This window comes from Leuresthes tenuis, unplaced genomic scaffold (genome assembly GCF_036924035.1).
Source record: "Leuresthes tenuis unplaced genomic scaffold, fLeuTen1.0.hap1 SCAF_8, whole genome shotgun sequence".
Classification (NCBI taxonomy): Eukaryota; Metazoa; Chordata; class Actinopteri; order Atheriniformes; family Atherinopsidae; genus Leuresthes; species Leuresthes tenuis.
This window is the reverse complement of record NW_027325362.1, coordinates 10,598,460-10,611,705: the sequence shown is the minus strand read 5'-3', so window position 1 is coordinate 10,611,705 and position 13,246 is coordinate 10,598,460. Positions and strand designations below refer to the sequence as shown.

Here is a 13,246-nt window from a genome sequence, read left to right as displayed (position 1 = left end):
TAATTGTGAAAAAATATTTTGTGATTTATGGAGACAACTGCATGCTAATTGTTGCCTGCTATTGTTTCAGATCACCTTTTGGCAATTACAATTAGACAGGCATCGACTGAAAATGTCCAAAGTGGCAGAGAGGTAAGTGATGTTCTTTGTGTCTATTGAGTTTTGCCATCGATCTGTTTATTGAGCTGTTAATCCGCTTAACATGCCGTGGAATTAAGAACTCCAATGACCTTGAAAAGTGTGCAGACAATGCCTTCAGCTGTCGCCAGCACTGATGATGTCAGATACTACGTGTGTCGTTTTATTATTTCTTCACTGAAAAGACATTTTCGGTTTATTCAGCAACAAGATCTCTATCCTTGTGTCCAAAAAGGGGTCAACACCTCTACCTTTCATGATAGTTTCAGATATGTGCTCTCAATAGAAGTTTACTTCTCCTTTTGTCAACTAGAGCTTAGAAATAAGCAACCCATTAATCACTCACAGAGAGGTATGGCACAGAGTTTTGTCAGAGATTCTAACTAGATTTTTAAAAAAAGATCAAATTTCCACAGTTACAGAGTTTGTGTGCTCTCTGTTGTTTCACATCAACAGTTTGCTGGGTTACACGGAGCAGTATGTTGAATATGACCCCTTCCTCACATCTCCAGACCCATCCAACCCCTGGATCTCAGATGACACCACAATCTGGGAGCTTGAAGCCAGGTGGGTACATGTAACCAGAAAATATGTATACATTGATCAGTTGATATGTTCTTGTATCTGAATCTGTTTGTGGCATGCATACTTGATCTGTGAAAGGTGTGCTGTATTTTTGTGTTACATGCTCCAGTAAGGAACCAGGCCAACAGAGGGTAAAGAGGTGGGCTTTTGGCATTGATGAGGTTCTCAAAGATCCTGTGGGGAGAGAGCAGTTTCTCAAGTTCCTCGAGTCTGAGTTCAGCTCCGAGAATCTCAGGTACAGGACGAATTACACTTTAAACTTATCTACACAAAGCTAAATTAATTAGATAGAAACTTAATCTAACCCTAAGGACTCTTGTGCCTAAAATATGAACATGAACATGATTAATACCACTAGCATAATTTGAGGCTCTCACCAGGGTATACCAGGATATTTTTTTAACAGGTCACAATTTAGGATATTTGACCTTTTTTACACCACAGTGATATCAATCAATCATTTTTGGCATTATAAATAACATGTAGTTGTCATCTTATGTAATTAGTGAATGTTAAGACTTTCAAACAGTATTTGAGGGGGGAAATAAGTAGTTATACAGTTGTGTAAAAATGTTTTCTACTCCCTCTCCTTTTAAAAAGGGTTGTGGAAACTTATTGTCATCAAACACAAGGGGAAGTATAAGAAATCTGTACTATGGCCTCTGTCAGTTTTTCAGAATAATACTTTTATTACATTACGTAATTTCTGTCTTTGGATTACTGACATACATACAGCATTTTCAGTTGTGCAGTTGTTCTCTCAGTGGTTCACACAATGTGCCTGGGTTAACCAATTTTCCTTGACTCAGCAAGAATAATTGATGTGCACACATACAGGGACCTTTGAATATAATTCACACTTTCTCCTCCCACTCATACATATATGAGAACACATGTAAAATAATAAAGATGTTTATATACACTGTATGAAGTAATCAAATATGTGTTCTGTCTATACATTATGTAAATTACACTTTTCATATTCATGCAGCGACATATGGTTGAATCAGCTTACTGCAATTTTCTAATGGTGAGAGCCATGTTTAATATAACTCATGAGAGGACTTTTAATGTACATATAAACATAACATTGAGTTATTAGAAAAGGGAAAACTGGTGGATCTAATTCTTTTTAAAAAACGCCCTACTGTAGATCCAGGTAGACAGGAATGTTATTCCAATCAATATACTCTTTGTAACAGAATTCAACAGAGCATCAAAGTTGCATACAAATGGGTAAATATGAGAAAAGTAGCTGTGCAGGATGGCTCCTCTGCTCCCTCTGATGGTACATGCCTGAACCGTCTCTTCCTAAAACTGATTATGTGGTCAGTTTGATTGCAGTTCCCTCTCCAACAGTTTGTCGGACTTTAGAAACTGAAAATATATTTAATTTAACAGTTGTCAGAGAGTAAAAACGTCCAGTTGTGATACTATTGTGAATTTGAATGGCTCTTGCTTATTTTTTGCAATACTTTACCATCAGACCATCATTTTTACATGTTTTACTTTCGTTTTTTTGTTCCAAAAGTTATTGTCTCAATAAGAAACAAGTATACATCTTACTTTGGTATGTAGATTCTGGCTAGCGGTTCAGGAACTAAAGAAGCGACCCATCAGAGAAGTTCCAACTAGGGTACAGGAGATATGGCAGGAGTTTCTGGCCCCTGGAGCACCCAGTGCCATCAACGTAGACTCCAAGAGCTACGACAAAACTACCCAGAATGTCAAAGATCCTGGACGGTATGCCTTCGAAGATGCACAGGTGAGTTGTCATTCAATAACATTTTATGTACATATACGAGTACCTGATGCTTTAACAATTTATCTTCACATTTTGGTTCTGCAACAGGAACACATCTATAAACTGATGAAGAGTGATTCTTACAGCCGTTTCATCCGTTCCAATGCCTATCAGGAGTTATTACAGGCCAAGAAGAAGGTAAAAAACTGAATTCCTGATTCTTATTGAGTAAGACATAGAGAAGTACAAGTCCTTGACGTTGCATGTAACTTAAATTTAGATTAATATTGTTGTGTAATGAGTCCCACAGAAAAGACTACTAGAAATACAACATGTAATTAATTCATGAATTTAGCAATGTATGAGGTCAAACCAAAGAACATGTCAAACTAAATTATGTATGTCATATTTGGGCCCGTAGAAAGCATTATGAATAGTGCCAAAAGAGGTTGTTGTCATAAAAATGACAAATAATTCTTTAAAAACACTAATGTATACACTAAAACTTACTGTGTCTCACTTCACTCACACTTTTCCAGCCCGTCATTCTGGCAAAGAAGATTATGTTTTAGCTTTGTAAAACACCACCTTTTGTGTTTTATTTCCTTTGTTTTGCCAGAAAGGAGTCATTGAGATACAAAATCTCTTCTACAAGGGAGATGTAGCTTTTGGATATCTAGCTTGATGGTTTTCTGCCCTTTGAGTCCTCTGCATGGTAAACTTGCAACATTAATGTCCGTTTCTGTCCCCACAGAAAAGTAAGAATCTGTTCTGAAGCCTCTTGCTGCCAGGTAATGTCCAACATGAAATCTTTTTATATCACGTCAGTTAGTTGGTGTCAGTAATAGTTCCAACTGTGGCAGGTGTCCTGTGATAGCAACTATTAATAGCATTAAAAATGCAAACAGTATGTAAGGTTGCTTTCCATTTTGAACAGTGCTTGAAATACAAAATATATATTTCAGCACAGTGTCTAAACTTGCACAGAGTAGATGGCACAAGTGAGTAAGTAATTTTTGAATAGACATTACGATGAAACTTCTTTGATTACTTGCTTGAACACAATTGTTGCTAAAATGAGATATACATAGATGTACTGTAATTTGCTCACATGAGCAAAATCAATGGATAAAGCCTTATTGAAAATCATTTTTAGAATAAACAATCATAAATGAGAAAATACATCCAGAAAAAAATTTGCATACCTCTCATTTGCAAGAGTTCTGAATTATTATGTTTATCCAAATGAAAGAACATCACCATTATGATTTCATTAGATTTATTTATGGGATAAATCTAATGAAAGACAGTGTGCAGACTTTGTTTTCAGCTGATGGTGTACATATTTTTGCTCAGCACATACAGCTTATTAGATGGGGAGGTATTATCTCATCAAAGCAGGGTGTCAAATTTAATACAATAGCACAATCCCACTTCAAAGCTGTAAGAATAATTTAATGCTGTTAACATAAGTGAACATGTAATTGATTAGATTCCCGGCCCACACTCCATTTCAGGTAATCATGGTATCATGGAGTTGTTTGAGGACTGCAACACAACTCAGAAAGAAGAAATTATTCCTGTTCCTACATTTCTTAAATCAATTAGTTTATTTATCACTGGAGTACAGCCAGACCATAATCACAGGAAAACCAAATAGAAAACTAACACAAACCACAAGTCCTGCAATTCAAACTGTCATAGGTCATTTGTTTATACTCTTCAATACATGAAGTCCGATAAAGTACCACCAAGAACATGGGACTCATATGAGCGTTTCCATATCAGGGCAAATGTCATACCAAGGTCTTTGGTTCAAGAAGTCACAAGGTCCTCATAAGGATGGATGGCGCACTTAGTGTAACATGAGATCGAGACCAACATACCCTCCATCAGTAACACTATACGTCCTGCTTGGGTTTAGTCGGCTACATTACTTGGTTAGGGTGAGAAAACTCGACTGTCACCCGCATGACAGTCATTTTACTGGTTGCCTTAGTTACATGTAAATATGACATGTTACAATGAAACCTAGTCACTTCCTTTTTTACACTTTATAGACATATACATACATACATTGTCACGACCACTAAGAGGTCTCATATTCTTTGAATATCTACTTGCATGAACAAATGCCACAAGAGTACATTTTAGGGAGAACAGTCTCCCCTAGTAGTTTGTAAATGTATATTTCAGATAGTCTACATTCAGAACAGTAATATTCTTGGAGAATGTAGCCCTTTACTGACGCCTGGCTTGCTTTTATGGTTCTGAGCCACTGGACACAGCCTCCAAAGTTTAAATAAAAAGTCCTTCTGGAACCTCTTTATGGACTGACTTGCTGGCCAATACTGAATAATCTAATCACCTTTGTTGGCTTGCATCTGTCAGCTGCTGCCAGATTGTGCTCTGCTGCGTCCCTCTAGCCATTACTTCACTTCCCACAATAACTACAGTATGGCAACAGCATTTTTTCAAGGAAGAAATTCACATTGTAAAAAATTATGACTGATCTGAAAATAATTGCAATTAACCACAGAGTCATAACAAAAGAGATAAAAGTGAAATGTTCCATGGACAGTGTGTTTTGGTTCCTAGCTGTCCACTAGTCTGAAAGGACACACATTAAGGAAAAAAATAGGAAAAAAAGCTTTTGCATGTCACATATTTACAACTTTCTCCTTTCAACTTGTTTACTCAGCCCTCCTTTCTCTTCTCCCAGCACAGGGGAAACCACTGGCATACGAGAGATTGACAAGTCATGTGCCATCATGCTAAAATCAACAGCTTCCCTCTCTCTGGGATATAGAGACGGGGACCATCTCATCTCTTCATCATTGTTGTCTGTCATCTGCTCTTGTCTCAGCCGGATGATGAGCCAAGCAGCCTGTTCGTCTGTTGTTCAAGGGATGTTGCATGTCCATGGAGAGGATGTTCCTGATTCTCTCTACTCTTTCAGAACCTGATGTATTTCCAGTATTCTCAGAAAGAAGGCACTGCTGGACTTGTGAGGACACTTAGAGACTGTTGAAATGTAAAACAAGAAAGTGAAATCCATTGGGCCAGCACTTTCCACCAATACTCCTGGACTGGAGCCCCTTCTCTAACTTCCAGCTGAAACAAATGATGTCAGAGAGAAAAAAAAAACACGTAGAAAAAGAAAAAGAAAGCTTAAAACGATCAATCTAACCAATGTCATTGCTTTACATGATATGAGGTTACAGATACTTTGTCACGCTGTGGGAAGTGTTGTGCAGAATGAATATACAATATATATATATATATATATATATATACATATATATACTATAATTCTGTTTATAATTTACTGTGCATTTATTTTGCTTTACATTGTTTTATTGCACTACAATAATTAGCACATGTTTTTCATTGCACCTGTAAAGTCATTGAGATTTACAAAAATGCTGTCTCCTGTCTCCTGTAGAACATAATTCTTTGTTATTCTCTCTTGCATTTATTTTTATACCATATTTAAAGACACTTTTACTTACTTGTATTATTAAAGTTGGCCCTCTCTCTGTTACTATGGTCTTGAGTTGTATTTTTACCTTCATGGTGGACTGCATGAGGTCCCATTATAATTGTGGTTCTCAAACCTATTCTGGTACTTTAGAAGCAGAAAAATATTCATGGCAAAATACTCTTTTATACTCTAACTTTTATTCATTATTAACAATGGCAGAAGAAATAGTAACAGGAGTTCATGTTGGGATTAGTGATAGAAAAATGTATTTTCCTTTCAAAAATTTAAATTGCTCACCTCTGCTTAGCTGCAATCATCAATATCTTCCAAGTACTGGCTCTAAAGCTCCCAGTCTGAATGCAAGTCAACTATAGCATTGAGTTTGACATTGACTACACCACCAGAATCCAGAAGAGATGCCCTTTTACTTTCTACCACCAGAGGGTGATCATTTATTTCCCACTGACTACTCTCAATAAGTAGGGTTTCTTCAGCAAAGATAAGCAAACTGCAGATAAATCCAATTTTATCTTGAAAAATTGTCCTCCTCAGCTGGTCCCTTGAAATGGCAGTGGACCATTGTTTATTCACTCCCTCTCCTTTTGTTGTCTTTGTTTGCAAGATCGCCTAAACTTCCTATAAATGGAGGTCGAATTGTCATAGAGAGAGGGCAGAAGAAAGGAAAGGTTCAGGGAAAAGCTGTTATTTTGAATGGTTTGATGATGGATCGAAGGGCAAGACAAAAAGTAAACATATATTTTGATATTTACATCAATGTCGCAGGCAGACAGAAGTAGAAAAAGAAGAGGTAGAAATAAATTAAAGCAGTGAAGCTTGGTTTGATTCACACAATGACCAGGGCCAATAGGAAAAAAACCCTCCCAGTCTTGAGGAGGAGGTGGGGTGGTGGGGATTCTGACTAAGGCAGGCTTTACCGTGACTCAAACACTCTCAAAGACAGACTGCAGACAGTCTCCATAGCACTAAGATATGGGCTTAATGTGACTGAACTGGAGCTTCTCTCTTAAACCTAAGGCCAAAAAGACTAAGAAGAAAAAATTCAACTCCTAGAGAATAAAAAGAAATGAGACGTGACTTGCCTTGGACGATGGAAAACTGAACAGGTCCATCACTTTTCACAGTTTTGTTTGCGGGGAAAAAGAGGAGCAAAGACAAGCCTGAGGATACTACAGATTATGTTACCATGGAAACCAAAACCTGGAGGCAAACGCTAGGACCACTGAAGGTGGACAATCTCTGTTGAATGCATCGTCAGCACAATACTATCCCGCTGCACACTGTGGTGAGAGGTAAATAAACTATGTCATGTTTACTGTGGTAACATACTTGTATACATTTTAACACTTTATTAAAGGGTTATATTGACAGGCAAGTTAAAGGACTTATTTTAATTAGCAACTACTACATTAACTAAATTAATGTAATTTAATTCAAAATTGTTTTTCAAACAACACCCTCTTTTCTGGCTAAGCATGAACTTTAAATAACAAAATTTAGCATAATAACAATGTTTAGAGATGGACATTTTCAGCACATACAAGGACGAGGGATTATATATCTACAAGTGCAATTTACCATTTTGATAAACTGAAAATAGAGTAGCTCAATGCTGTTAAGACACATTCCACGTGAGTGTAAGGCTTCGTGACTGGGTCTCAGTGTGACTAAGTGCAGAACCATGTCATTAGAGAAGCAGCAGTTGTACAGCTATTTCCTATATCTGCCAACACAGACAGTTTGATTCCCACTGTGACCACCCATTGTAAAAAATATACACCTTCAAGGCACTGTAAGGTGTCCTGGATAAAAGTGTCTACTGAATTACTATAATTAGTGGCTTGAGGTTGCAGATAATTAGTGTTATGAGTAAGAGAATTAGTGAGTGATGACAGTAAATTGTACTGTGCTTCTCAATGAGATTAAGAGTCAGTTTAGCCTTTCCAGTGAACAAGAAAAAGACATAATGATGAACATAAGAAATTAGTGTTGTGCATGTACTGAATAATCTTTGCTCTATTTCTCTTTGCTCAATTGTAGAGGTGTATTTTCATGTGTGCATGCTCATTTTGTATTGTGTTTAGTTATATTTCTGTGCTAATATGTATCTAAGTTTGTGTGTGAACATATGAGTGCATGAGTGTGTGTGTTCCTACAGTATGCGTGCGGTGAATGGTGGGGAGTATGCCTTCTGATCCTGCTTACGGCCCCGGTGACTGCACCACCTTGTACAATCTGCTCTGATGTCAAAGAGGATTTAGCATACAGACACACTGCAGTTTCTTTAGCAACAGAAAATACTTCAGTGACAACCTCTACAGATACTGAAATTGGTATTTGATAAGACCTCAATAAGATATGAAGTTTGAACTTTACATATTAAGGAGCCACTTGAATAAAGCTCAAGATAGTTAATTAAAAAAACAGGATAGGCTAATACTTATATTGGGCACTTGTGACAACTGTTACAATATGAGCAAAATATGGCTTACAAGAATTATTCTAAACCCTGTAGCATGCAGTGGCCTGCTGGTACATCAGTCATTGAAAACTGATGCCTGGAAGCCAAACATTGCTCATAGCAACACTATGACTTGCTTTTTTTTGTCTTTTACCAAAGACACCAAATACTCTCTATTTGATGGATTTGTACTGTGTTGAACTTTCAAAATCTGGAACAAGTTGGTACAGATGTTAAATGTGAAACATTCAAGCTGTCTGAAATAAGGATATTTTAGTTACTATAAAACTACATACAAGATGAAGAAACAAAAGCCAAATTTAAGTTCAACTTTAAGTGCAAATAGAAGGTGGCTTTATTTGTTAAATATTTGAATCCTGATCCATAATGGGAACACCTGTGCTATCACAGCATCTCTAATTGCCCGTCATCCTCCACTACAGCACTTTATGTCACTGAGGCGAAGCTGCTGCCTTACTTAGTTGCCAGTACTTAACTTGGAAAGCATTATATCTGGGCTGCAAGTCATTATCAAGATGGATTGTGGTGACAAATAGCTGCCCAAAGTGCCTAAAGCAGCCTCCTGGCGATGCTGGCATTCGACACATTTACACAGCAAAGCCCCTAAAAGGAGCCCCCCAACCACTAACTGTTAATGAGCCAACGGCCAAGTGTAGTTTGGGAAAATACAATCCGCAAACACAGATAATGACATGGTTCCTCTTTGTGTAATTGGCTCAGAGTGAAAACATTTAATTCACCTCTTTATCCCTCTTTCTATATATTGTACATCCTGTGTATGTGTTTAAGTCTGTGTGCATGTGTGTGTTTGTGTTTGACTGCACGGATACATGTGGTTCCACACGGATGTGTGCTTGCGTGCATGTGTATGTGGCTACCCGTGTGTGACTGAAGTTTGAGCTCCACGGTGAATTAAATGTAGTTCTACTGTAATTAACTGCACTTACCAGTCTCCGTATGAGACTTTCTGACGCACCAGTAATTGAGGCATCAGGTTTTGTTTGTTTTAACCTGCCTTTGAAGACATGCTGAGAAGACGTTTCACATGATTTAGTGGAAATACATCCGTGTGTAAAAATTAGAAAGACTCAAAAAGACTCTCTTTATTCTGTCATTTAACAGCCAAATATCTTAACTATGAACATATTTTGCAGCCAAACTGGAGACTGTCATGACTAATTGGAAAAAGGACCCATTGTTATCCAGACGGAAACATTACCATGGCATTATCATGCCATTCTGAAAAACAAAACATAGCAAGTTCCCACTGATGATAATAGTTGTTCTCAAAAAGGCTTGTGTCTAGCTCAGCAGTCTCTCTGGTATTTGTTTCTGGTATTTGTAATTTCATTAGAGGTTAGAATTTTGGAACCAAGATCTGCCACAGTTCAGTGAAGCAAATCCAAAGAATTTGTGGTTCTGGTAAAACATAAAGCTGTGTTTGTGGACAATATTAGTGTTCAGCAGACAGAGAGGTCCAGCTCACTTCTGTCTCAGCATTAACATACAAAACCACAGTCTCCTTCCATCTCCAGGACTGTGTGATGATTAGTGTCAAGAAGAAATAAAGAGACAAGCTGCACAGGAAGAGATGTACAGTTATGGGATGAGGGCCTATATTGACCATGAAGCACAAGCAGTGTTGTTTTTTTTTCTCAAACCCCACCTTCTCTTTGACCCTTTTCTTTACACCCCCCACCCCAACTACTAATCACCCACCCAACCACCTCAGGGCTCCCCCAAAGTCTCTGAATCCCTACCCGAAAACGTCAATTTGTCTTGCAGAAGAGATTGATAGGGATACCTCGCTGGGGCGGGTGCTATCATGCTTAGGCTTAGTTTGAGGGTGGAGCGGAAGCTCGACTTCTGACTGTATGTGCTATCCGTCATGGCCTATGTACACAGTTGGTCAGGTCATCCCTCTTCGGTCTCCAGAGCTATCCAGAGCTTAGCTCAGTGGAGTCACAGGGTGCCTTTGAGGAACTGATAGCAGGATGACAAGGAAACACAAAACAAGAGCGTCCACACAGAAGCAGAGTTTGTTCCCCTGACCTGGAATTCATACAATTAATTGATACTCAGCAGGAATAAGATGGTGCAGTTTAAAACAAATGAGACTGTGTTGTATATGGAAGGAAATCACAGGAGGATGAAGTGGAGTCTGGACATCTTTTTACAGTAGGTGGTGATATGACTCGGTGGGGGTCTTCAGTTTTGTTAGTCTAACCTCATGATGGGTACATGTGGTTGTGATGCTTGGCAGAAAAAGAAATCTGCTCACAATTCATGCAAGTTCTCTAGATGAACAAACAGCAGTTGTCTAGCTTATGGCAAGTAGCGCTGGGACAATGATAGAAAGACTTGTGCGCTCATGCAGCTTGGACATAGAAGCCTACACTAAGGATCAAGGGCAGAAAACAATTTAAAAAACAAAGGGGATTCTGATAAAGTAATTTGTTCCATGTTAGAGTGAGCTGCATGTCCAAGAAAGCAAGAAAGTTAAGATACAAATTTGCACAGCAAAGAAAAGTCTGTGCATAGTAGTAGCCAATGACCTTGAGGCAGTTTGGTTCACCATCAGATTTTCTGACTTGATGTCATGAAACGCTCGTCAGGAGCAACATCTGCTGAAAAGATGCTTGAGTGATGGTCAAAAATGTGCTGGCACATATACTGACAGCATGCGCACGGATGGATACTCCATCCTAAATGGCAGAGAAATCATTTCTCCAGACATTTCTGGTGCGAGCATGATACAGAAGACACTATGGTGATTATGGATATTATGATTCACTCTCAGTTTAGTTTTCTCTATAGTATATCACTAAAGACTAGAAGAGTGTACTCCCAAAGGGAACTGTACGGTTCCTCAACTCTTCCCCTAATAACATACAGATGGGCCTCTCTAATGCCTGTTTACATATCTGCGGCATAGTTCATGACTAAAGTAAGCAAAGCCCTAATTATTTTACCCAGCGACGAGACCAATAAAATCAACTTCCCCTTCTCGTTATGGGTGTTTTAGTGTATCCTTTGAAGGCAGGACTTTGTTTATTTTTAGAAGAGTTGCATAGCCGAGAGGAAAGCAAATAGAAGTAATGACACAGAGATGCTGACAAATGGGGACCCTGGTGATGGATTCATTTTCTCAATGATGCCAGGAGGGCTGGACAGCAAAGGTGGTTCAACTGCAAGGCATATTCACACAATAGCAAACATGATTGGCTAATATGTTAGCTCTTGTAGGAATGTTTCATATCATCTCATACAGCCTGATTGCGATTCAGCTTGTTTGATAGTTTTAATATATTGTTCATGTTACAGCAGAAACTTCATTCTTGTGCTGTTGTACTGCATAGTAATGTATCCCTCTTTTTGCAGAATGCTGTGGAGAATAACTATCCCCGTCATACTGGCTGGGGTCCTCTGCATTACTGCAGAGACCAAAAAGACCCGTCCCCAGGGCTCCATCCCATCCCCATACAAGACCAAAGGCAACCTGTCAGCAGAACGCCACCACAGGTTATTGCAGCAAAAGCCAGAGGTCCTGTCCTCTAGTCGAGAGGCTTTGGTTGTGACAGAGCGCCGTTACCTCCGCAGAGACTGGTGCAAGACCCAGCCCCTTCGCCAGACAATCAGTGAGGAGGGATGCCGCAGCCGCACAGTGGTCAATCGTTTTTGCTATGGCCAGTGCAACTCCTTCTACATCCCACGTCACATGGGCCCCAGTTCTGGTCAGGGACAGAATCGAAGCCAGACTGCAGGCTCTGGAAGAAAAAGCCACAGCAAAGCCCAAGAACCCTTTCAGTCCTGCTCCTTCTGCAGGCCACATCGCATCACGCAGCTTACAGTGCAGCTCGACTGCCCAGACCTGCAGCCCCCTTTCAGACACCGTAAGGTACAGAGGGTCAAACAGTGTCGCTGTATGTCCGTGGATGTGAGTGGTCATGGGAAACTGTAAAGGAGGACTTAAAAATCTTTTGAAATTTGAACAACACGTGTGCCAAACAAGGACTGGCCTGGACCTATTCTACATTGTGTTGTACAAATAATGGCTTGCCCTACTGTAAAATGACATGGAACTGGTGTGAAACAAAGGCTCAGCATTGATTTACTTAGAGATTTGCAACCATGCTGTCATGTCAATGCAGCTAAAAAATAATTATTCATGTGACTGCGCAAGTGACACTGATAAGGCTGCTCGGGTTTAATCAGCAACTCCCCCCTCTTGCCATTTCATAACAAAATAAGGGAGTTACAAATGTCTCTAAGAGCTAAAAAAAAAACATGCACGCTGACAATTCAGTGTCTTATATGTATTTTAGGAATGGTGCAACCAATTAAGTTTCTGTAAGGCAGTATGTTTTCCTGCAGGTGGTTTGACAATTAAACAGCCTGCCTTGTTTGTGCCTTGTTTTACAACGATTGCATCAGTCACCCTCCATCTTTCCCATAAAGTATGGGATGTCTCAAGTTAATGTTGAGGACTATATTTCAAGAAAGACAGGCTACACAGCACTGACCAGTGGCATCCACCTGACAAACTTGGCAGTAAACTGTAAATTTTCCATTTACTAGCCAGTAGGAAAATCATAATGCAGCTTGTGTAATGGTGGTGCAATGCAATATATACAGTTTATATATATATATATATTAATATTATGTATGAGTGTAATTATGTATGTTTAAAGAATATTAAATCTATTTCATATAAAACAAGACTGGTGTTTAGAGTGCATGTTCTGTATATCGCAACTGGAGACGAATAATCAAGAACAGCAGAACAATTAAAAAT

At 38.9% G+C, this 13,246-nt stretch overlaps 2 protein-coding genes across 3 annotated transcripts in view; both read left to right on the top strand.

Annotated features, from left to right (window-relative positions):
• The window catches only part of rgs7a (regulator of G protein signaling 7a), a 48,515-nt gene extending 42,527 nt beyond the window's left edge, over positions 1-5,988 (top strand). The window contains exons 12-18 of one of the 2 annotated variants that reach the window (XM_072390797.1): positions 71-132; positions 595-705; positions 833-958; positions 2,302-2,488; positions 2,576-2,665; positions 3,222-3,258; positions 5,195-5,988. In XM_072390797.1, the coding sequence (XP_072246898.1) occupies positions 71-132; positions 595-705; positions 833-958; positions 2,302-2,488; positions 2,576-2,665; positions 3,222-3,242 (597 nt within the window). In that variant the 3' untranslated portion in view covers positions 3,243-3,258; positions 5,195-5,988. Of the gene's footprint in view, positions 1-70; positions 133-594; positions 706-832; positions 959-2,301; positions 2,489-2,575; positions 2,666-3,221; positions 3,259-5,189 lie in introns of both variants that reach the window. The other variant, XM_072390796.1, reaches the window with a different exon arrangement.
• An 872-nt stretch (positions 5,989-6,860) lies between these two features.
• On the top strand, positions 6,861-13,168 carry grem2a (gremlin 2, DAN family BMP antagonist a). The gene is made up of 2 exons (XM_072390798.1): positions 6,861-7,261; positions 11,833-13,168. Exon 2 carries the CDS (start codon positions 11,834-11,836, stop codon positions 12,410-12,412), a length of 579 nt encoding a protein of 192 aa, XP_072246899.1. The 5' UTR covers positions 6,861-7,261; position 11,833; the 3' UTR covers positions 12,413-13,168.
• The last annotated feature ends 78 nt before the right edge of the window (positions 13,169-13,246 follow it).

Coding starts and splice junctions, on each gene's coding strand:
- grem2a (XM_072390798.1), top strand. CDS start 11,834: ATGCTGTGGAGAATAACTATCCCCGTCATACTGGCTGGGGTCCTCTGC.